Below are 23,434 nucleotides of genomic sequence, written 5' to 3'. Positions count from 1 at the left end.
GTCGTACATGCTCCGTGTCTGGGTCGTACATGCTCCGTGTCTGGGTTGTAAAATGTGAACGGTTTAATCTTCACAGTTGCTCACGGGCAAACCTTTGCTTGCTGGAGAATGGGAGATTGTTCCATGTTACTTTGTGCAGTACCCTTCCAAGTGAGGGAGGGAGTGAGTAGAGGCGAGAGAGCTATGCCTAGCTGTAGATTTCTCTTTTGTCAGCCAAATATGGTTCTAAAGAAATGGATAATTTGGAAAGATTTGATAACATCAGAATACACACAAGGTTCCATTATAATATTTATTTATATATTTATTTTAAATTTAGAGTACACAATTATTTTTTTTTCCAATTAAGTCCCAATTTAGCATGGCCAATCCACCTAACCTGCACATCTTTGGGTTGTGGGGGTGAAACCCACGCAGACACGGGGAGAATGTGCAAACTCCACACGGACAGTGACCCAGGACCGAGATTCGAACCCGGGTCCTCAGCGCCGTATCCACTGTGCCGCCCTACTATTATAATATTTAAGGTACTTCCCAATTTTATTTTTTACACTGAGTCCTTATCATTGAGGTGTTGGTGCAGCAAGTGGGAAAGAATAATTTGCGTTCTCACTGCTGATTTCTCACTGTTCCTATGTCAGGACAGGGACAACTGTGGTTGCTCCGTGTTCTTTTCCTTTTACACTCATACTGGTTCTATTGTACTTCCCAAGGTTAACCAAATTCAAAATTCAGTGCTGATTGGCTGTCTGCTGCCAACTGTGCTGTGTTCCTACAAAGGCCCCTGTCGACCTGCTTCAGACTCAGGATCTTGGTCCAGGCAGCTGCAGCTCACATTCCTGACATTGTAAAGTGTGGCGCTCTCTGTCTGCTGCTCGCCCACACTGCTGCCTGTGGTCTGACTTCAAGTCAGGCAGCCAGTTGCTGGGCTCAAAGTTTGGACTTCACTGATCCGTACACACTGAGCAGGAAAATAGTCAACATCTGATTTTCTATAAAATTAATTGGAAATTACCACCCCTATCAAAACACAGGAGTGAATGGGATACACGGGGAGCGTTTTGTTTTTAAGAAATATACGCATCGAAAAGTCACGAATGAAACAAGAATGCCCGAATTACACGGAGGGTCAGTGTATAACTGAAACACAGCTCAATGGTTTAGGGAGGTATGACTAATGCACTTCATCTGAAAAACAGACCAACTGTTCCCTTTAAGATGCTGACAGCTGAGGCCTTCGTCCGATGCTGAGTTCAGCCAGTCGTGTGTCGTGGCTCAGACCACAGCTGCCCCCTCCTCCCTTCAAATTCCCCACAACCCTTCAGCGTGCTCTCCTTAACGGGCGGGCACATCCCCTTCCTGCTGGGGAAGTGTCTGTTTTTCTGTTTTTCCCCTCTATATCCAGAGGATAGTTTTAAAAGGGAATTTGACATTGCCCTGCCACTATAATATCTTGAGACTAGTAGAGAGGTTCAGTGAGAAGAGTTTAGTTCACAGTGGCGTCAGTATTCAGGTCACTTCATTCCCTTTGGCAGCAGTGTGAGATGAGGGGTCTTTTGGCTAAGATCAAGCTTCAGACCGAGTGCAAGATGAGTTGCAATGCCTTTGCTTGTCAGCTTGGATCATTTTCAGTGCAGGAGGCCATTCGGCCCTTTGAGACTGCACCGGCTCTTGGAAAGAGCACCCTACCCAAGGTCAACACCTCCACCCGATCCCCATAACCCAGTAACCCCACCCAACACTAAGGGCAATTTTGGACACTAAGGGCAATTTATCATGGCCAATCCACCTAACCTGCACATCTTTGGACCATGGGAATTCCGGCGCCTGTTCGGGGAGGCTGGTACGGGAATTGAACCGTGCTGCTGGCCTACCTTGGTCTGCTTTCAAAGCCAGCGATTTAGCCCAGTGTGCTAAACCAGCCCCTGAATTTAAGAGCCGTGAGGTGATGATGCAGCTGTACAAAACCTTGGTAAGGCCACATTTGGAGTACTGTGTGCAGTTCTGGTCGCCTCATTTTAGGAAGGATGTGGAAGCTTTGGAAAAGGTGAAAAGGAGATTTACCAGGATGTTGCCTGGAATGGAGAGTAGGTCTTATGAGGAAAGGTTGAGGGTGCTAGGCCTTTTCTCATTAGAAATGAAATGAAATGAAAATCGCTTATTGTCACAAGTAGGCTTCAAATGAAGTTACTGTGAAAAGCCCCTAGTCGCCACATTCTGGCGCCTGTTCGGGGAGGCTGGTACGGGAACGGAGAAGGATGGGGGGCGACTTGATAGAGGTTTATAAGATGATCAGGGGAATAGATAGAGTAGACAGTCAGAGACTTTTTCCCCGTGTGGAACAAACCATTACAAGGGGACATAAATTTAAGGTGAATGGTGGAAGATATAGGGGGGATGTCAGAGGTAGGTTCTTTACCCAGAGAGTAGTGGGGGCATGGAATACACTCGGAAACATTAGGGACCTTCAAGCAGCTATTGGATAGGTAAATGGATTATGGTAGAATGATGGGGTGTAGATTAATTTGTTCTTAATATAGGACAAAGGTTCGGCACAACATCGTGGGCCGAAGGGCCTGTTCTGTGCTGTATTCTTCTATGTTCTATGTATGTCTCTCTTGAGGAGACCTGGGGCTGGATTTTATGGTCGCCGACGGCGTAATCTCCTGCGACCAGCCGGAGAATTCAAGTTTCCGATTAAATTGGGGGCGGTGCCGCTTTTGCAATGTTCCCCCCCCCCCCTCCCAAGCGGCGTACTTGGAGAATACGGCGTGCCATGTATCGACGGCCTCAGGCCCGCCCCCTGATGCTCCGCCTCCAACCGGCCGCGTTCCCGACGGCGTGGGTCTCTCGTGGTCTTACCCATCGGGAACACGGCTTGGCGGCAGCGGACTCAGTCCAGCGCCGCCACAGTCGTGGGAGGGCCGAATTGTGGGCTGGGGGCACTGGGTGTGGGGAGGGTGGTGGGGGAGGGGGGGGGGGGGAGGGGGTGGTCTGGGGCGCGTGAGCCTGCCAAAGGGCGGGACTATTTAGTTGGCCGGGTCCGCGAGCGGTGGTCGCCATATAGCACGGCGCTGCTGTGTGCATGTGTGGCCGCGGACCCGGCAATTATCCTGGGCTTATCGGCAGCTAGAGCTGGGTGCTGCCATCCAGCTAGCCTCCAGCAAAAAGGGAATCGGTGGCCATTTTGCACCATTTTTTTCTGGCGGAAAACGCCACCATTCCCACGCCGTCGTGGGGCCATAGACCCAGAATCGGAGAATCCAGTCCCCATGAATTGAGTTTGATTTGAATTGCTTTTGTTTCGAGCAAGCAATGAAATAGATTAAGGGCTTTCCCTGTCCACTCTGCACATTGGCTTTGCAACTTTAAGAAAGGAATGAAAATTACAAGAAAAAAGGAGAGGCTGGCAGTGAGGCATCAAAGCACCAAGTTGTGTTCGGATGTGGGGGGAGGGGTGCAGTGCACATATTAGTAATTTGGATATTCCCGAAGCCCCAGGCAGTTCTCTTCTCAGACACTGAAATGTGTGTGACAGTGGTAGAATCTGACCCAATAGTTGTGAAGTTAAGAATCAAAAGAGCCCATATAAAAGTCATAACTTATAATGATTCAGAACTAGGAAGCATCTGACAGAAACTCGCCTGCCCCTGGGAGTGTTTGATGGGAGTGCGAAGAGCTTTACTCTGTTTCTAACCTCCTATGTCTGCTATGGCAGTGTTTCTTGGGACCAAGCAGAGTATTTCCTCTGAATAATTGTTTTGCGCATCGTGTCTCTTGTTAAAAATGGCAATTTAAGAAAATAATTACTGCTAGTGCATATTGCTCAAAGGCGGAGTCAGAGTTGAGGAACCAAAATTAACAGTCGTTTGGACAACTGTGGATTAGTGAAATAAAACCAGCTTAGATTTGTTAAAACCCAGAGGGAAAAAAAAACAGGGAAACAAGAATACTGATCCGAACTGTTTTTCCTATTGAGAGGCAAATTGTGTTGAACTAACTTGATTTGAATGTTTTGAATTTAGGTAACACAGAGGGTTGATGTGGTGAACAGGGACTTCCAAAAAGCATTTGATGAAGTTCCATATAACAGGCTTGTTGGCAATATTGAAGCCCATGGAATAAAAAGGACAGTGGCAGGCAGCATGGATACAACTTGGTTGAGTGTCATGGTGAATGGTTGTTTCTCAGATGGAGGAAATTAGATAAGGGGATACATTTTGTGACATGTACCAATGACTTAAATTTAGGTGGAGAGCACAATTTCAACATTTGCAAATGATGCAAAACTTGGAAGTGCAGTGAACTGTGAGGAGGATGCTCATTGACTTCAAGAGGACATTATTAGGCTGGCTGAATGAGTGGAACCTAGGTAGCTGAAGTCTAATGAAAACAATACATTTTGGTAGAAAGAATGAGGGTAAACTAAAAGGCACATTCTAAAGAAAGGAAAGAAAGAACAAAGAAACACGGGGGAATATGTTTAATAATCATTGAAGGTGACAGAGCGGACGAGAAAATAGTAATAAAAAGGGTATTGCATTTTTAAGTTCAATAGATACAGACATAGAATACAAAAGCAAAGAAGTCAAGTTGAACCTTTATAAAGCACTGTTTCAGCTACAACTAGAGTATTGCATCCAATACTGGGCACCATATTTTCAGAAAGATTCAGGACTTCCCAAATGATTTTCCAATGTGATCCCATTTTCATGCTTGACCCCAGATGTTAACAAAACAGCTTTGCTTCAGTGTTTTTTGAGAGGTGTACAGTTTAATTGTCCCCCCCCCCCCTTACATTTACTTTAGCCACATCAATGTAAAATCTGTAGCTTGGTTAACCAGAGTTAAGTCAAAGTGTCAGAGATGTATTACTGAATTATCGAAGGCCCATTCGGCCCATGTTTAAAACCTTTCATTCAGGAATTTAATATTCTGTAGTTTATTACTTTGCGACCCAATGCAATATTGATAGTGCCCTGGCTTCTGCTTTGATTTTTGTTTTATGTCAGGGTCTTCTTTAACAATGATCCATGATCTCTCCAGTTTGATAGTATTTTGAGTTCCAGTCCTCCCTACGATGCCACTACAACACAACAATATTGGAACTGGTGGGATAAAGGTGACAAACTAACCAGAACCAGCCCATTCTAAATTGCAGGTGGCATCAATCAAGAGGATCAGCCGAGTAATGCTGGCTCCAGCTGGAATTTTCAACAACAGGAATGGCCTTCAGACCAGTAAATATGGGAAGGTCACGGGGGGGCGGGGACGACGACGACAGAGGGCCCTCCATAAATCTGGAGTAACAATCTAATTGCTGAGTGTCAGCTGGTATTTGGCTGCTCCTATTGCCTGTCAGCATATTGCTGCCTCAGTGTCACCATTCCAGCCGTTTCACTCAGTCACCTCTGCTCCTTGACTTCGTGATTAATCAGTAATTCTTCGCTTGGCACTGGTAGCTTTCTTATTTCTTTAAAAATGTCATTGCATCTGCTGCCAAATGCTTGTGGAAAATTATTAATTTATAGACTGTAGGAATTCAGAGACCAAGTTTAGCTTTACCTGCCGTCTTTAGCAGAATATTTTGTTTTACTAACTTGAATCTTCAGCTGTTACAAAGCGTAATGTGCCAGATTGGGACAAGACGTGGGTCCCATCTAACGTTCCCAGGACAGGATCAGCGTGGGGTTAGATACAGAGTAAAATTCCCTCTATACTGTCCCGTCAAACATTCACAGGACAGGTACAGTACAGATTTAGATAGAGTAAAACTCCTTCTAAACTCACCCCATCCAACAGACCCAGGGCAGGTTCAACACGGGGGTTAAATACAGAGTAAAGCTCAGTCTACACAGTCCCCTGCAAACACTCTCAGGGAAGGTTCAGCATGGGTTTAGATACAGAGTAGAGCTCCCTCTACACTGTTTCTCCTCCCATTGCCGGTGCACTGACTGGTTGGCTAAGTGTTTGTGTCGTTTGCTCACTCTGATTCGCTGGCTCAGTTTACTCCTCAATTCACCCGTGTCTCATTTGGTGACTGGTTAGTTGCTTGGTGATGTTGATACTTAAAAGCCCCATTTTATTTTCAGATCAATGTGACTGCCGGCGAATCTTTAGCCAGAGCAGTGTGTGATTAGGGATATTTCTGGGAAATTGAATAACTGAGACTTTGGGGATGGCGGGATTTGCAAACAGTTAATATTTTTATCGGGGTCCAGGAGCATGTGGAGTTGGAGTATGTGTTTATGCAAAGGCTCTGTAAACAGCTGTGACAAATAACTGAACAGTCAAGTTCAACTGATTTATTCAGATCACCTTGAAGAGCCCTGTGCTAGGCCCAGTGTGTGTGTAGTTCAATCCCTCTGCTTTCCGAGGGGCTGCTGCTAGAATTGTTCATTGAACAATCAGTAGTTTGGGTAATTGGGCAATGAAAGTCTGCATTTGCCCCACTCCTCCCGTGTTTGTCAGGTCCGAAGATGTGGAGATTCGGTTACGGAGTTTAGGGGCGTAGGCTTGAGTGGTGTGCTCTTTGAGGGTCAGTGCAGACATGCTGGGCTGAATGGCCTCCTTCTGCACTATTCTTCTCTCGGTACGCATTGACTCCGAGGCCCAGCTTTTCTGACAGGTAGCCTTCTGCCTCCCGATGGATTCTCTACTTGTAGCCTGAATGATTAACGGGTGGCCGAGGGTTGCTGATAGTTTACTCCCTCTGATATCACAACTGTACTGGCCCTTTCAAAGTCCATCCAAGCACAGGTTGAGTTATTGACTATTGATATTTGGTGACTAAATCAGTTTGTTGAAGGAGTGGGAGGAGTAGGCTGTGAGCTGTCTGTTACCCTGGACCTGAATCCAATAAGATATTGGGCTCATGACAGTGAATGGGATCAAGAGGAGGCTTGACATGGGATGGGCTTCTCCAGCTGTGTTGATTTAACATCTCTCCCTCGGGTTGGGCAGTCTTTTCTATTCACGGGTACACTTTAACGCTGAGCCTGTGCGAGCAGCTGGGAATCAATGAAAATGTCCTTTCTCGGCAGCACTTGGCACAGTGGTTAGCATTGCTAACCAAGGTCCCAGGAAGTGTAGAAGATTTTAGTTTAGTCGGGCAGCATGGTCGGCACGGGCTTGGAGGGCCGAAGGGCCTGTTCCTGTGCTGTACTTTTCTTTGTTCTTTGTTTGTTCTTTGACCCCGGCTCTGCGTCACTGTCTGTGTGGAGTTTGCATTTGTGTGGGGTTCGCCCCCACAACCCAAAGATGTGCAGGCTAGGTGGATTGGCCACGCTAAAATTGTCCCTTAATTGGGGAAAAAAATGAATTGGCACTCTAAATTTATTTTCTTTAAATTGTCCTTTCTCCAGGTGGATTGGACTTTTTGATGAGATTGTGCAAGGGAGGGTCTGTGTTCAGAAAGATTCCAATTCCAGTGGGAATGTACTGTACTTGGCAAATCTTTTTTTAAATACATTTAGAGTGCATAGTGGTTAGCACAATGGCTTCACAGCACCAGGGTCCCAGGTTCAATTCCCGGCTTGGGTCACTGTCTGTGCGGAGTCTGCACGTTCTCCCTGTGTCTGTGTGGGTTTCCTCCGGGTGCTCCGGCTTTCTCCCACAAGTCCCGAAAGTCGTGCTGTTAGGTAATTTGGACATTCTGAATTCTCCCTCTGTGTACCCGAACAGGCGCCGGCGACTGGGGCGTTTTACAGTAACGTCATTGCAGTGTAAATCTAAGCATACTTGTGACAATAAAGATTATTATTATTATTATTATTATTATTAAGGGGCAATTTAGCAAGGCCAATTCACCTACCTTGCACATCATTGAGTTGTGGGGGAAGGGGGGCGGGGGCTGGTGTGACACCCACGCAGACATGGGGAGAATGTGCAAACTCCACACGGACAGTGACCCGGGGCCGGGATCGAACCTGGGTCGTCGATGCCGTGAGGCAGCAGTGCTAATCACTGCCCCACCGTGCCGCCCCTTTACTTGGCAAATCTAAAATGATAGTTAATTTGAGAAATTTGGTAGACTCTCTAATCTGCCCTCCAATTACTGCCTCATTTCTAGTCTCTCTATCGCCTCAGGGCAACCTCCATATTCCTGGAGCACCCCATTGTCTTCGCTCCTTGCCCAGCTCTCCCGTTACCTCCAGTATGAATTCCTTCAGCCTGCTACATGGAATCTGCCTGGGTCACGATTAGTGAGGTTGCTCTACTAGCCTGGATCATTCCCCCAGGCCTTTGATGATGTTGATTACTCTGTCCTCTATTCCTCCCTGTCTGTGACACATTTCTATGGCAATGCTCTCTAAACCTGGTGTGGAGGCCCAATATTTGCCCGGTCTCTCACACATTTTGTACAGTCTGTCTTCCTTTTTTCCAGTTCTCCAGCACCGAAGCTGGTGTTTAACCGAGTGAATGGGAAGCGCTGTCCGACATCTGGAATCACTGACACTCGGGAAGAGGAGCACACGCCAGCTCATGAGCAGAATGTTCGGTTTGTTTACGAAGGTAAGAGAGATCGACCCAAGCCGGCACCAAGGGACTCGTATGCTGAGCAGATGGGAGGACATTTCTGTCTCTCCCTCTCTAACACTGCCTCACCTCCAACAATACCTCTCCACCCTCACCCCTCCACCTCCCCCACCCTCACCCCTCCACCTCCTCACCCCTCCACCTCCCCCACCCCTCCACCTCCCCCACCCCCACCACTCCACCTCCCCACCCCTCCACCTCCCCACCCTCACCCCTCCACCTCCCCACCCTCACCCCTCCACCTCCCCACCCTCACCCCTCCACCTCCCCACCCTCACCCCTCCACCTCCCCACCCTCACCCCTCCACCTCCCCACCCTCACCCCTCCACCTCCCCGCCCTCACCCCTCCACCTCCCCGCCCTCACCCCTCCACCTCCCCACCCTCACCCCTCCACCACCCTCACCCCTCCACCTCTCCCACCCTCACCCCTCCACCTCCCCACCCCCACCCCTCCCCACCCCCACCCCTCCCCACCCCCACCCCTCCCCACCCCCACCCCTCCCCACCCCTCCCCACCCCCACCCCTCCACCTCCCCACCCCTCCACCTCCCCACCCCTCCACCTCCCCACCCCTCCACCTCCCCACCCCTCCACCTCCCCACCCCTCCACCTCCCCACCCCTCCACCTCCCCACCTCCCCCACCTCTCCACCTCCCCCACCTCTCCACCTCCCCCACCTCTCCACCTCCCCCACCCTCACCCCTCCACCTCCCCCACCCCTCCACCTCCCCCACCACCTCCCCACCATATGCTGAGGAATATTTGAGTGGTGCTCGCAGCAACCTCTGATTAACCTGTCAGTCCTGCAGAAAGCAAATCTGCAGACTGCTTTATTCCGACAGAAATGCTGGAAATACTCTGGTTTAAACCTGCACCAGGCTGTTTCCCCTCAGCCCGCCACCTTTGTGCTGAAGTGTGGGCTCTGGATGGATTAGCGTTGCACAGTCACCAGGACCCCCCCCCCCCCCCCCCCCCCCCCACCGCCAGTTGCCAGCACATTCTCACACACACACACACACACACACACACAAGTTGGTTTTGAATGTGATGGCTCCAGTACTTGAGGAAAGAGAACCATTTACAACGTCAGCCCCTCTAGTAACTAAGAAGGAAAGTATTCTGGCCAGCAGTTTAGTGGGCTTAGAGTTGAGAGGACACTAGGTGGATCTCATGAATGAGATATTCCACTCTCAATCTGTACTGAGAATTGTGACCGCTCCTCCCGTTCTCTGTCAGGGAGCTGAGATGTGTGCCTTGAATGCTTGTTAATTCACAAGGACAGGCTGTTCAATGATTTTCAGTGATATTCTGTGCAGGGTGTACCTGAGTCTGTCCCTCTACTGATGTCTAATATGGTTGTTTCTCTGGGCTGATGCCAGTTCTGTCTTGTTGAATGTGTTTTTGAGGTTGTATTGGAGGGTGGATCTTGTGTTCCAGTGATATGTGAGAGAGTGTAAACATTTTGCCCTCTCTGACTTTCAAAGTTGTTTTATATTTGTGGTTGTTACAGTATTTTAATCATTAACCATTTTGACTGTGTCTTATCAGTTTGAGCTGATTTATTGTAAAAGTTTTGCCAGTTGTTTTATCCGTTTAATCTTCACAGACCTTTCAACTCTCCCTCATTTCACAAGATGAAGGTCATTCGGTCCATCATGATTTACATGTCTGTTTTCATTCCTGTGCACTTTCCTGTCATAATATACACCAGTATATCATGGTGCAGACACACACACACACACTGATGGACATGCAGTGGGACCAATCAGCATACACAACACCGCAGCCAATCACCAGTGAGAGCACACGCACTATAAAGACAGGGGACGGGAGAGTTCCCGCTCTTTCTAGTAGGAGCCAGCTCGGAGCACAGAGCTCGCAGCCTGCAACACAGACATTCACCATGTGCTGAGTGCATCACATGGTTAGGACTAGGCAAGGGTCAACAGTTAAAGCTGGTATTGCATTTATCCACAGTTCAAGTATGTTAATATAGTTAACCTTATAATAAAATAGAGTTGCACCACTTCAAGTGTTGGTGACCTGTTTGTGATCCAGAACACCCAACACATCATTTCCTGCATTAAATCCTACTTGCCATTGTTAAATTGCTTGCATATACTGTCCAACTCGCTCTGCAATTTGAGTTGTCTCTGCCGATCCAACTCCCTACACTAGTTTGGAATCATTAGCAAACTCGATCACATTACTTGGGTTCAGACACTCAATGCAATGTATGGAAAGTAAAAACAACAATGGTTCCAACACGAGTACCCCATTTGGTACATCTACCCACTCTGATGTAATTGCTTTATTTTTCTTAACAGAAATTTAGAGTACCCAATTCTTTTTTTCCAATTAAGGGGCAATTTAGCATGGCCAATCCACCTACCCTGCACATCTTTTTGGGTTGTGGGGGCGAGACCCACTCGGACATGGGGAGAATATGCAATCTCCACAAGGACAATGACCCGGGCCGGTGCTGTGAGGCAGCAGTGCTAACCACTGCGCCACCGTGCCACCCTCCGATGTAACTACTTTACGAGTACTTGCTGTTTCTTACCATTCAACCAGTTTCTTACCATTCCCATTGTTCAATCTGAATCCTCCACAAGTTTGAGTTTAATGAATCACCTTTCATATGGAATCTATGAAAATTCTTTTGGAAATAGAGATGCATCATATCATGGGTTTACAACATGGGGTTGTCACTTCCTTGGAGAAACCAAGAGCAAGGTCAGACGTGTTTATTTCCCCCATATAAATTCTGCGTTGATTGCTCTTAATTTAGATTATTGTTGTACAGATGATTGATTCCAATATTTTACATGAAGTGGAAGTCCGAGTGATGGGTCTGAAGTTGACCAAGTTCAATGGGTGAGAGGGCAGTCTTTGACCTTCAGCAGCACCTGATCCTCCTCCGTGCCCCAACCCATACTACCTCATCTAAGAAAATGTTCCAGTGTGTTCCAGTCAGTGTTGCCAAGTACATCTGAAGGTTAGCTGCTGTTTGAACATTGATGCTAAAGGGGCAGGCCTCTCTTCTGGCTGCAGTATAAGCACAGGGTTAAGGTCAGTTATTACCAGCTATTCTCTGCAACATGGCTCCGGCTAATATTTGCACCAAGGCCAAAACATGTACTGGCATAGGTCTTAGCAGCAACAACTTGTACTTATAAAGTGCCTTTAACGTAGTAAAATGTCCCAAGACATTTAACAGGCGCATTATAAAACAAGATTTAACACTGGAAGGAAAAAAGGGAGGTGGGTTGCAGTACTGATTAAGGAAGGACATTGTAGTGTCGGAAAGAGAGGATGTCCTTGAGGGGCAAGGATAACATTTATTCGCTTATTTGAGAAGCAAAAATGATATAACTAAACTACTGTGGATATTCAAGGATCTTTACATATTGAAAGATGCAGAGGAGCACATTTGCAGAGAAATCGCTATAAAGTGGTGATATTGGGGACTTTACCAAAATATTGATTGGAATTGTTTGAGCAAAGGGTACCGATGGGGAGGAATTTCTGAAATGTGTTCAGGAGAACTTCCTTGACTAATATAGTCACAGTCCAACGGGATAGGTTCTGGTGCTGGCGAATGAAGTGGGCCCAGTGTCTGTGCGGGGGAACACTTCGGTAAGAGCGATCATTGTACAATAATGTTTAGACAAGTAATGCAAAAGAGCAAGGAACATGCTCAAATAGAATGTTTAAATTGGCAGAGGAGATATTTCGGGTACAGAAAGTTTCCATCTCAACAAGGGTGCGAGGTAGGGGAACCATGGGGCTCCTTGAATGACGAGGGAGATAGAATATATGATGTCTGTTGGATGAATTCTTCAAGTGAGAACCAGGTTTTGGATTGGATTGGATTATTGTCACGTGTACCGCGGTTCTGCGTGCAGCTCAGACAGATCATTCCGTACATGAAAAGAAAATACATAATAGGGCAAACATAAAATACACAATGTAAATACATAAACACAGGCATCGGGTAAAGCATACAGGAGTATAGTACTATTCAGTAGAGAAGATGTGTGAAGAGATCACATCAATCCATAAGAGGGTTGTTTAGGAGTTGGTAACAGCGAGGAATAAGCTGTTTTTAAATCTGTTGGTGCGTGTTCTCAGACTTTTGCATCTCCTGCCCGATGGAAAAAATTGGAAGAGTGAGTAAATATGTCCTCCCGCGTGATGCAGGAGTCACAAGCAACAGGTCTTAGATGCTCATCCATGATGTAAAGAAAACAGTTTCTAATTAGTACCCTAAACTATTAAATCCAAAGAGAAAAGCCCTAGCTCCCTCAACCTTTCCTCATAAGACCTATCCTGCAAACAAGGCAGCATCCTGGTAAATCTCCTTTGCACCCTTTCCAATGCTTCCACATCCTTCCTATAATGAGGTGACCAGAACTGAACACAATACTCCAAATGTGGTCTCACCAGTCATATATAGTTGCAGCATAACCCCGCGGCTCTTAACTCAAGCCCCCTGTTAATAAACGCAAACACACTATAAGCCTTCTTCACGGCTCTATCCACTTGAGTGGCAACCTTCAGAGATCTGTGGACATGAAAGCCAAGATCTCTCTGTTCCTCCACATTCCTCAGAACCCTGCCGTTGACCCTGTAATCCGCAATCAAATTTGTCCTACCAAAATGAATCACCTCGCACTTATCAGGGTTAAACTCCATCTGCCATTTTTCGGCCCAGCTCTGCATCCTATCAATGTCTCGTTGCAGCCTACAACAGCCCTCCACCTCATCCACTACTCCACCAATCTTGGTGTCATCAGCAAATTTACTGACCCACCCTTCAGCCCCCTCCTCCAAGTCATTTATAAAAATCACAAATAGCAGAGGACCCAGCACTGATTCCTGTGGTACACCGCTGGTAACTGGTCTCCAGTCTGAACATTTTCCATCCACCACTACCCTCGGGCTGGTTTAGCACAGGGCTGAATAGTTGGCTTTTAAAGCAGACCATGGCAGGCCAGCAGCGCAGGTTCAATTCCCGTACCAGCCTCCCCGAACAGGCACCGAAATATGGCGACTAGGGGCTTTTCACAGTAACTTCATTTGAAGCCTACTTGTGACAGTAAGCGATTGTCATTTCATTTGTCATTGTCTTCTATGTGATAGCCAGTTACTTATCCAATTGGCCAAATTTCCCTCTATCCCACACCTCCTTACTTTCTTCATGAGCCGACCATGGGGAACCTTATCAAACGCCTTACTAAAATCCATGTATATGACATCAACTGCTTTACCTTCATCTACACACTTAGTTACCTCCTCAAAGAATTCAATCAAATTTGTGAGGCAAGACTTAACCCTTAACGAATCCATGTTGATTATCCCGGATTAAGCTGCATCTTTCCAAATGGTCATAAATCCTATCCTTCAGGACCTTTTCCATTAACTTACCGACCACCGAAGTAAGATTAACTGGCCTATAATTACCAGGGTCATTCCTATTCCCTTTCTCAAACAAAGGAACAACATTTGCCACTCTCCAGTCCTCTGGCACTATCCCCGTGGACAGTGAGGACCCAAAGATCAAAGCCAAAGACTCTGCAATCTCATCCCTTGCCTCCCAAAGAATCCTTGGATATATCCCATCTGGCCCAGGGGACTTGTCGACCCTCAGGTTTTTCAAAATTGCTAATACATCCTTCCTCAGAACATCTACCTCCTCCAGCCTACCCGCCTGTATCACACTCTCATCCTCAAAAACATGGTGAACACTGAAGAAAAGTATTCATTCAACGCCTCCTATTTCTTCTGACTCCATCCACAAGTTCCCACTACTGTCTTTGACCGGCCCTACCCTCACCCTGGTCATTCTTTTATTTCTCACATAAGAGTAAAAAGCCTTGGGGTTTTCCTTGATCCGACCCGCCAAGGACTTCTCATGCCCCCTCCTAGCTCTCCTAAGCCCTTTTTTTAGCTCATTCCTTGCTACCTTGTAACCCTCAGCGACCCAACTGAACATTGTTTTCTCGTCCTTACATACTCTTCCTTTTCCCTCTTGACAAGACATTCAACCGCTTTTGTGAACCATGGTTCCCTCACACGGCCATTTCCTTCCTGCCTGACAGGGACATACCTATCAAGGACACGCAGTATTTGTTCCTTTAACAAGCTCCACTTTTCATTTGTGCTTTCCCTGACAGTTTCTGTTCCCATCTTATGCTCCCTAATTCTTGCCTAATCGCATCATAATTACCCCTCCCCAATTATAAACCTTGCCCTGCCGCATGGCCCTATCCCTCTCCATTGCAATAGTGTTGCTCTTTTTAGCCTTGGTCTATTGGCTCTGATTACGTCACCTTTGCTCACGAGTCGCCAGGTATCTTTATGATACCGCCACGTGGTTCAAGTTCAGGTTATGATTAATAATACAGCACACCGCTTAGTAAGGATTAAAACAACGGTCATTTATTATATACAAGCAATATTAATACCCTAATACTACTTTCTATATAATAAACCTATCACTACTGGCCAATACTTAACTTAGGAAGAGCCCACCAGGTCAGGGAAACAAATGGCTTGTCCAATCAGATCTGGCCCGCGGGATTCAAAAGGCTGCTACAGGTCGGTGGCTAGGTGTCTCTACCGGATAGCGATCGCTGGATTCAAACTTACAGTTGCCGGTTGCTGTTCTTGCGAAGGTCTCGAGCAGGCGAAGAGGAGAGAGAGAGAGAGATCTGAACTTGGCCCCTCACTTTTATAGGGCCCAGGGGCTTCCTGCCTCCCGGGCGGCCCTTGACCCTGAGTCCCAAGTGATTGGATTCTGTCCCCAGTCTCTGGGGTCGATGTGTCCAATGGTGAGGCGATTCCTTGATCGGGGGGTGGTCGTTCACCTGTCTTTGTTTCGGCCACTGCAGGCGCCGACAGGTCTGGCCCGGTATTCAATTGCTAATATGTTGCAATTGGTCCCGGGGATAGCCGATTTAACTGCAGATGTCTGGATAGATGGGCTGCAAACAGTCCTGAATGTAACTGCAAATACCTGGGTTGATGGGCTGTTGATAGCCCTGAGTATCGATCTGGGCTAACTTCCCCAGAGCCGAATATGCAATACTGTCTGCAGCTGCCTGCCTGTGTCTTGTTAGCTGCTTTTCCCAGCAGTCTTTCGGGTTAGCCATTTCAAACTGGGTTTTGGCCAGATTAATCGGAACGCAGCCATTTTACATGGCTACAATAGTGAAAGACACCGATTTGTGGTCACTATCTCCAAAGTGCTCTCCCACAAACAAATCTAACACTTGGCCCAGTTCATTATCGAGTACCAAATCCAATGTGGAACCCCCTCTTGTCGGCCTATCCACATATTGTGTCAGGAAACAATCCTGCACACACTGTACAAAAACTGCCCCATCCAAACTGTTCGACCTATAGAAGTTCCAATCAATATTTGGAAAGTTAAAGTCACCCATGACAACTACCCTGAAACCTCCACATCTATCCATAATCTGTTTTGCAATTTCTTCCGCCACATCTCTCTTACTATTTGGGGGTCTATAGAAAACTCCTAACAATGTGACCGCTCCTTTCCTATTTCGGCCCATATTACTCAGTAGGCAGATCCCCTTCAAACTGACTTTGTGCAGCCGTTAAACTATCCTTGATTAACAATGCTACTCCTCCACCTCTTTTACCACCTTCCCTACACTTACTGAAACATCTATACCCCAGAACTTCCAACAACCATTCCTGTCCCTGTTCTAACCATGTCTCCGTAATGGCCACAACATCGTAGTCCCAAATACTAATCCACGCTCCAAGTTCACCTACCTTATTCAGGATGCTCCTTGCATTGAAGTAGACACACTTCAACCCACCTTTCTGTCTGCCGGTACACTCCTGCGACCTTGATACCCTCCTCAGTACCTCACTACTCTCAACACTGGCTTCTGGACTACAGCTCGTTTTCCCAGCCCCCTGACAAATTAGTTTAAACCCCCCCCCGAAGAGCCATAGCAAATTTCCCTCCCAGGATATTGGTGCCCCTCTGGTTCAGGTGCAAACCGTCCTGTCTGTACAGGTCCCACCTTCCCCAGAATGTGCTCCAATTATCCACGTACCTGATCCACGTCCCTAAACATCTTTTGGGTTGTGGGGGCGAAGCCCACGCAGACACGGGGAGAATGAGCAAACTCCACACTGGCAGTGACCCAGAGCCGGGATCAAACCTCGGAACCCGGTGCCATGAGGCTGCAGTGGAGTTTTATCGTTAAAGGAAATAAACAGATTTTTAATGTTCAATGAGAGAGAGAGCTCGGGGAGCAGTGTCGAGATGTATTGTAAACAACAATCCTGTTTGTATTGACTGTAAATTTCTGGTTTGTATTGAGCTGTGTTCATTTACCTGTTCAACGTTGCAAAACTTTGTCAGTTGGTTTTCATCCTGATGTGTTCATGCTGTGGGATGTGATACATTCCAGTAAACCAGTGGACAGACAAGATTACTCTGTTGGATTCCTAGGTTACAATAATTGGATATTGGGCAGATTTGTAGGGGATGTGAGGCCTTCTTATGCGGGTGGTGAGTGACGCTGGACTCGAGGAGAACATCAGGGGCAAGATTCTCCAATCCCGCGGCAAAGTGTCCACGGTGCCGTAAACGCCGTCGCGTTTTACGACGGCGTGAACGGGCTGCTCCCATGACTATTTCTGGGCCCCTACAGGGGGCCAGCACGGCGCTGGAGCGGTTCGCGCCACTCCAGCTGCAGATCCCGGTGCGAACTGTGTGCCGCGGGATCCGTGCATGCGCAGTTGTGCCGGCCACATCGGAGCCCCCCCCCCCCCCCCCCGGGCCGCCACCTGACCCTTACACGCCGAAGGTTAGAACGGCACCAGCGGGACTCGGCTCTTTTCGTACGGCCACTCGGCCCATCCGGGTCGGTAGAGCGGCCCACGACCGCGCCATGCCAACCACGCCGGCGATGATTCTCCACTCTGCGGAGAATCGCGTGCCGGCGTTGGGGCAGCCTGGCCCAGGGCTGGGAGAATCCCGCCCCTGATTTAAGAAAAAAAATAGTTACAGTCAAGCAACTGAACTAGAGCAACTGTATCATTAATTACAGACTCTCAGTTTAATTATTAAACCTTGAACAATAAATAATTTTATTTGGAGGTTTAATAGGTCACTAGTAATCACTGGTAATCCCTAAGCTTTACTGGTAGAGGAAATTTGTGTGTTTTTGTTTTGGTTCTCTGCTCACTGTTTTGTACTGGAAAATAGAAAAATATTGACTAAGGTTATAGTCTATCTATCCTGATGGCTCATATCTTGATAGCCCATGGATAGGGAGGAGTCCATGTATTCGAAAACATCTCTGGTTATTGCAACCAGAGCAGCAAAATTCCGAACAGACTGTGACATAGGAACAGGAAGAGGCCAATTAACCTCTCGAGCCTCTTTGCCATTTGGTGAGATGATACTTGATCATACTTTGCATGGCCATCTTTGCCTCATACCTTTTTAATACCTTTGTTAAATCTGTGATTGATAGATTTTTGTTATTTGTTTACAGTTGATCGAGCGTCCATTGCCATTTGCAGAAGAGAGTTCCAAACTTCTGTAACCCTTTGTGCGTAGAAGTGTTTCCAAATTTTACTCCTGAATGATCTGGCTCCAATTCTTAGACCTATGCACCCTGGTCTTGGACTCCCCAACCAGAATTTGTTTCTATCCAGCCTAACCGTTCCCCTTCGCTAATTTGAAAACTTGGGCCAAATCACCTCTTAACTTTCTAAATTCCAAGGAATATAACTCCACATTGTAAAATCTCTCATCATAATTTAACCCTTACAATCTGGTAAACAGGCGGTGCACAACCCTTGGACATCTGTCTCTCGGAAGTCCCGGAAACTGGGTGTCCTTGAAGAACCTTTTACAATGTTGGAAAGTTCCAGATATCACTAAAGGATATTACTGTTGAGGGACTTGGATGCTTGAGTGAGAAATAAACAGAGTCCAAAGATGAGCAGGTTAGGTAGATTGGCCATGCTAAATTGCCCCTTAGTGTCCAAAAGGTTAGGTGGGGTTACTGGGTTAAGGGGAATGGGTGGAGGCGTGGGCTTAAGTAGGATGCTCTTTCCAAGGGCCGGTGCACATTCGATAGGCTGAATGGCCTCCTTCTACACTATAAGTTCTATGATTCTATGAAATTTGCAGGATTATCAGGAGAGTGAGGCTAGTTGAATAGATCTACCTGCACCTCAAGTTCTTAATTATGGCTGGAAGTGGTGAAGGGCACTATTTAAATCCAAGTTTTTTCCCCCCCCTTCCTTTCTTTGTCCTGTGAATCACAGCCACGTCATGTACCCTGGGTATATAGATATCTCACCTCTGTTTCCAGCAGTTTTGCCCCCTTCCATTTGTGTGCAATGATTGGAATTCTGTCTTTTCTCTCCCCCAGCATGGCAGCAGGTGGAAGAAGCGCTAGGAGCTAACCAGCAGCTGGAGAATGGGCTGTGCGCTCAGGGGCCGGTGCAGTACGTGGAGAAAATGCCAAACCAGAACTTGAAGAGTAGGTTCCAAGAGTAACTTTGAATATATAGACCTGATAGAGGGGTGGATTTTGTCTAGACTTTGCCAACCCTCCATGATTGTCCTGGAATATCCAGGATTTTAAAACGATTTAAAAAAATATATTGTCAGCATCATTTATCACATATCCTTAATTTCCCCTGAGAAGGTGATGGTGAGCTGCCACCTTGAACCTATGTGGTGCAGGTACACCCACAGTGCTGTTAGGGTGGGAGTTCCAAGGTTTTGACCCAGTGACTGTGAAGAAATGGGGTGTGACTTGGAGGGAAACTCACAGATGATGGTGCATTAAAGATTCATCTCCTGGTCACTAACATCTGATCCAAAGACGGCACCCCCAACAGTGCAGGACTCCCTCAGTACTGCACTGGAAGTGTCAGTCTGGGCCATGAGCTCAAATGTCGAGGGGATGTGGGACTTGAACACACAGCCTTCTGACTGAGATGAAAGTGCTACCCACAATTGGCACAAGAATTAAAACGGGTTGCATTTTATTCCAATTTCTTTTAACACGTAATACTTATTAGTTCTAAAACTATTGGGGACGGCTTAAATAAAAAGATGAGGTCATGTGATAAAATGCCGGAATAAATCCATTAAGATTCAGTGGCCCCTTAGCTAAGACACGGATCAGAGCCAACCCAGTTGAGATCTGAAATCTGTGCTGAATTAGCTGATCTGAGATGAGGATGCAAGAATGGTTTAATTGCTGCTGGAGTGGAGAGGGGAAATAGTCAGTGGCCCTGGCTGGGAGTGTGCATGCACTGCAGGCCATTGAATGAGGTGTGGCTTTGCTGCCCTCTGTGGGCAATCTGCTGAATTTAAAACCCATGGAGCTCACAGGGCCAACAAGGGCACTGATTTATAGTGACTCTGCTGTACCCGCCTTGGGAGTGTTGATGTAAATAATGTCATGCAAATGTGAGGAGTTACGTATGCACACCAGTCTCTTGGGATCCCGCACTGTTTCAGCAAGTGCTGTGCGTTAAAATGTTACCCACTTTGTTTCCTAGACTTTGTCCCGATCGATCTCGAAGAGTGGTGGGCAAAGCAATTCTTGGCCAATATTCAGAACTCACCCTAAAGTCAGACAGGAACAGCCTCCTTTTACAGGGCAGATCGTCAGCAGCCAGTTAACACTTGGACTTCTTCAGATCTCTCCCTACTCTGTGATTCACACACAGCGAAGACATTTTTTGTTAAACCTGGATCGACTAGGACTCTCTACAATGACCGTTGACTTCAGCTTCGACTGGGTGAAATTCTCACGCCAATGAGCAATAAAGCAGCAAGTCTGTGGGAAAGACCATCCAAAATGTCTATTGTTTCAAAAGATATTTCTCTTTATTTTGTTTTTGAAGGGTTATGTGCTCCGTCTGCACCAGCATACATCTGATGACATTGCTGTGGAGTATCTAGGCCCAAGCTACAGCTGCACACCTTGTGCCTTGAAAAGCACCACAAAATGTGCCTGGGGCCATGAATATTACACAGGGACTGAGAATGCATGCACCCATCTCAATCAAGGAACAGCAGCTACTTAAAAACTAACCCCGTCCCACATGGAGACAACACTGCTCTAAAATTCATCCAGTCCTTTGCAGGAATTTAGTTTTCATTGTCCAACCTGTTTTGTGCCATCTCACGATCAGCAGCAGCCTCGGCTTGCAAGCAAGAAATTCCAGTTTTGCTTATACAGTATATTGTGGTGTTGAATAAATCATGTTTATTTCTCCCATCACCCCTTCCCCCAACACACATCAAGCGAGCATTAGTGTATTTTCGGTACACTGCCGGTGTTGCTACAGACGTGACCGATTTGCAGCTTACCAGTGCCATGGTAATAGCTTCCTCTGGGCCAGTGAGTGTGACACTCCCCCACTACTATCCTGATTTCAAGGTGTGAGGATTGGAATTGAAGTAGTGGGAACTGGTAACCCTTCATCCCTCCTCTTGCAGAACAGCCTCTTATCATCTCACCCCCTCAGGGGGGGGGGGGGGAAAGGAGGAACATTTGGACCTGTCTATCTCCGAGGATGGGGGTGGTAAAGCTAACCTCTGTAATCCAGTCCATACAGAAGTAGCTGTTGATCAGTTAGTAGTCACCTTTTGAATGCGAATGATAGCAACATTTGTAGATCTGATACTCAACATATACATACTTGTGCTTCACAGGGATCTGTATTCAAACAAGATCCCAGTTTGGGAGAAGGGTGGGGACCACATTATTCCTGACGATACAGGAAGAGTATTATCAGATAGAGGGGTGTGGTGCTGCAACTTGTTACATAAAGAAAGGGTGACACTGAGGAAGAGCTGTTTAAAAGCACACCCATTAGCATTGCTGGCCTCATCCAAAACTACAAATGTTAGAACTCCTGAAGTCTCAGTTAATGAGGCAGTGTCAGTTTGTTGCTGATTTGCAGGGCTTATTTGTAAACCGGCAGATCATCAATTAGCTAGTGCAATCTGAGTTTAATCAAATCTCAGCCTCCCGCAGGTCTTGCTCGTACTCCATTTTAATTTATAGATTTAAGTTGCTCGTTCAGTTCTCTGAACTTCTGTCCTCGAGAATGAGGTTCAGTTGCTCCACACACTCTTAAGCTATATTTGGGAGATGTTTACAGTATTCTGGGAGTTCCAATGTTATCAACTGAGGGTGGTACATGTGATTTAAAAGCACTTGCGGTGGCAATGTGCAAACACCGTCTGATGTACTGAAACTACCTTGTTCACCCCTGCCTTAATGCCCAGTATAGTTGAGGAGCCAATGACTGCAGTATGGGTAAACAGCTAAACCAGCACTACAAACTACCAATCACAACATGGCCTTCTGATAGCATTCACGATGGTGGCTTAGCCTACCTGAGGGGGTTTGGGGAGGGGTATTTTTAGATGTGAAGGTTCACCTGGACATGGGCCTGATGAGTTGTTTAGCGTGTGGTACTTAGCAAATATTTAAACAGCCCATTTACCTCAGTTCATGCCATTTCCTCAGGCAGTTTCTTGCTTTCCCTCCATTATCGTCCTGCTTTATTTCTGTACCCTTCCTGATTGCTTGCAGTTACTTTCAATCCCGATCTCTGGTTAGATAACATCACTATTCAACATCTGCCCTACTCTGATTTTCATTTTCTAAAATTGTGGGGTGCTTGGGGAATGAGAGAGATTTTATTTAGAATCCCTGTCATGTGATTTCATTTCTTTGCCTTTAAAGCCCGGGCTTTATGCACAGTCCCCATCCCACACTGGTTATTCTAGTCCACTTCAGCTAGGGTCAGTTTGGAATTTTGCCTCATCATCCCTATAAGATGGCGACTAGATGTATTGGCTATGCTAAATTCCCCCTTGGTGTCCAAAGGTGGGGTTAGAGGATAGGGGCAGGGTAGATTCGATGGCCTCCTATGAATTGGAATGTATGACCTGCCTTTGGCATTCATGGCACTGGGCTGTTTAACAGGAGGTATTCCCAGCTCTGAGCCAAAGGAGCTAAATTGTAGAAAGTGGTGCAGGTACCCCCACACCATGGTGTGATGAGATAACTCTTCACAAAATAAACAGGACATAATTTTAATTGGGATTTTCGGTTGCTTAATAGCTACTCTGTAAAAATACAGTACTGGATCCCTTGAATGTGTCTGTGGGAAGGATGGTGTGCCCTTAACCATGTTGAATTGGATAGACTTCTTTCGATATAACATAACGTGGCAACAATGGGAGATTGAACCCAGTTTTAATTTGTCACTGAACAGAACATTAAAGTGCTTCTAAATCTTCCACCGCCAGAGTAGGTGGGGGACTGACCTAATGCCTTTAAGAACTCCATTTGGTGTGCGGATTAGGCTGGGGGACTGAATCATCTTTATACTGAGCTGAGCAATATATCATTAATGTTTTTCTAACTAGGCAATGAGTTCTATTTTCTTACACCATAACTAACAGTTGGAAAGGGGAAGAATTGCAGTGCTTAAATCAGAGAACTGAATGAGACAGGACTCCGGCGAGAGGTCCAGTGTTTGAAAGGCCATCCTGTCCTGACTGGAAGCCAGAGGGCAGAATGTGACCAAACCACAGTCCAGGTGTGACTCTTAAAAGTGAACTTGCATCTCTTCTGAGCCTGTGTATGTGTAAAAATAAATCAAGCTGGATGATTAATCTGAGAAGAATATAAAAAAATAAAATTAAGATTGTTTACCAAATCTATTCCTTCAAGAAGTTTTTGACCTGTGTGTGGAAATTGGCCCACATTTTCTGTGGATGGATATTGGTCTGCATCGATCCTGTAATGTACCTCTCCTGGGAATGTTCGAATGTTACTCTTTCTATC

The 23,434-nt window shown here is 46.6% G+C and overlaps 1 protein-coding gene across 2 annotated transcripts in view; it reads left to right on the top strand.

The window, feature by feature from the left end:
* The window catches only part of mcrip2 (MAPK regulated corepressor interacting protein 2), a 125,561-nt gene extending 102,255 nt beyond the window's left edge, over window positions 1-23,306 (top strand). Inside the window, exons 3-5 of one of the 2 annotated variants that reach the window (XM_072481348.1) lie at window positions 8,387-8,514; window positions 18,977-19,087; window positions 20,469-23,306. In XM_072481348.1, the coding sequence (XP_072337449.1) occupies window positions 8,387-8,514; window positions 18,977-19,087; window positions 20,469-20,503 (274 nt within the window). In that variant the 3' untranslated portion in view covers window positions 20,504-23,306. Of the gene's footprint in view, window positions 1-8,386; window positions 8,515-18,976; window positions 19,088-20,120 lie in introns of both variants that reach the window. The other variant, XM_072481347.1, reaches the window with a different exon arrangement.
* Window positions 23,307-23,434: the final 128 nt, after the last annotated feature.

The sequence above is a fragment of the Scyliorhinus torazame genome, chromosome 17 (assembly GCF_047496885.1).
Source record: "Scyliorhinus torazame isolate Kashiwa2021f chromosome 17, sScyTor2.1, whole genome shotgun sequence".
Taxonomy (NCBI): domain Eukaryota; kingdom Metazoa; phylum Chordata; class Chondrichthyes; order Carcharhiniformes; family Scyliorhinidae; genus Scyliorhinus; species Scyliorhinus torazame.
Note: the sequence above shows the minus strand (reverse complement) of the source record. Positions and strands in the feature narration are given on the sequence as shown.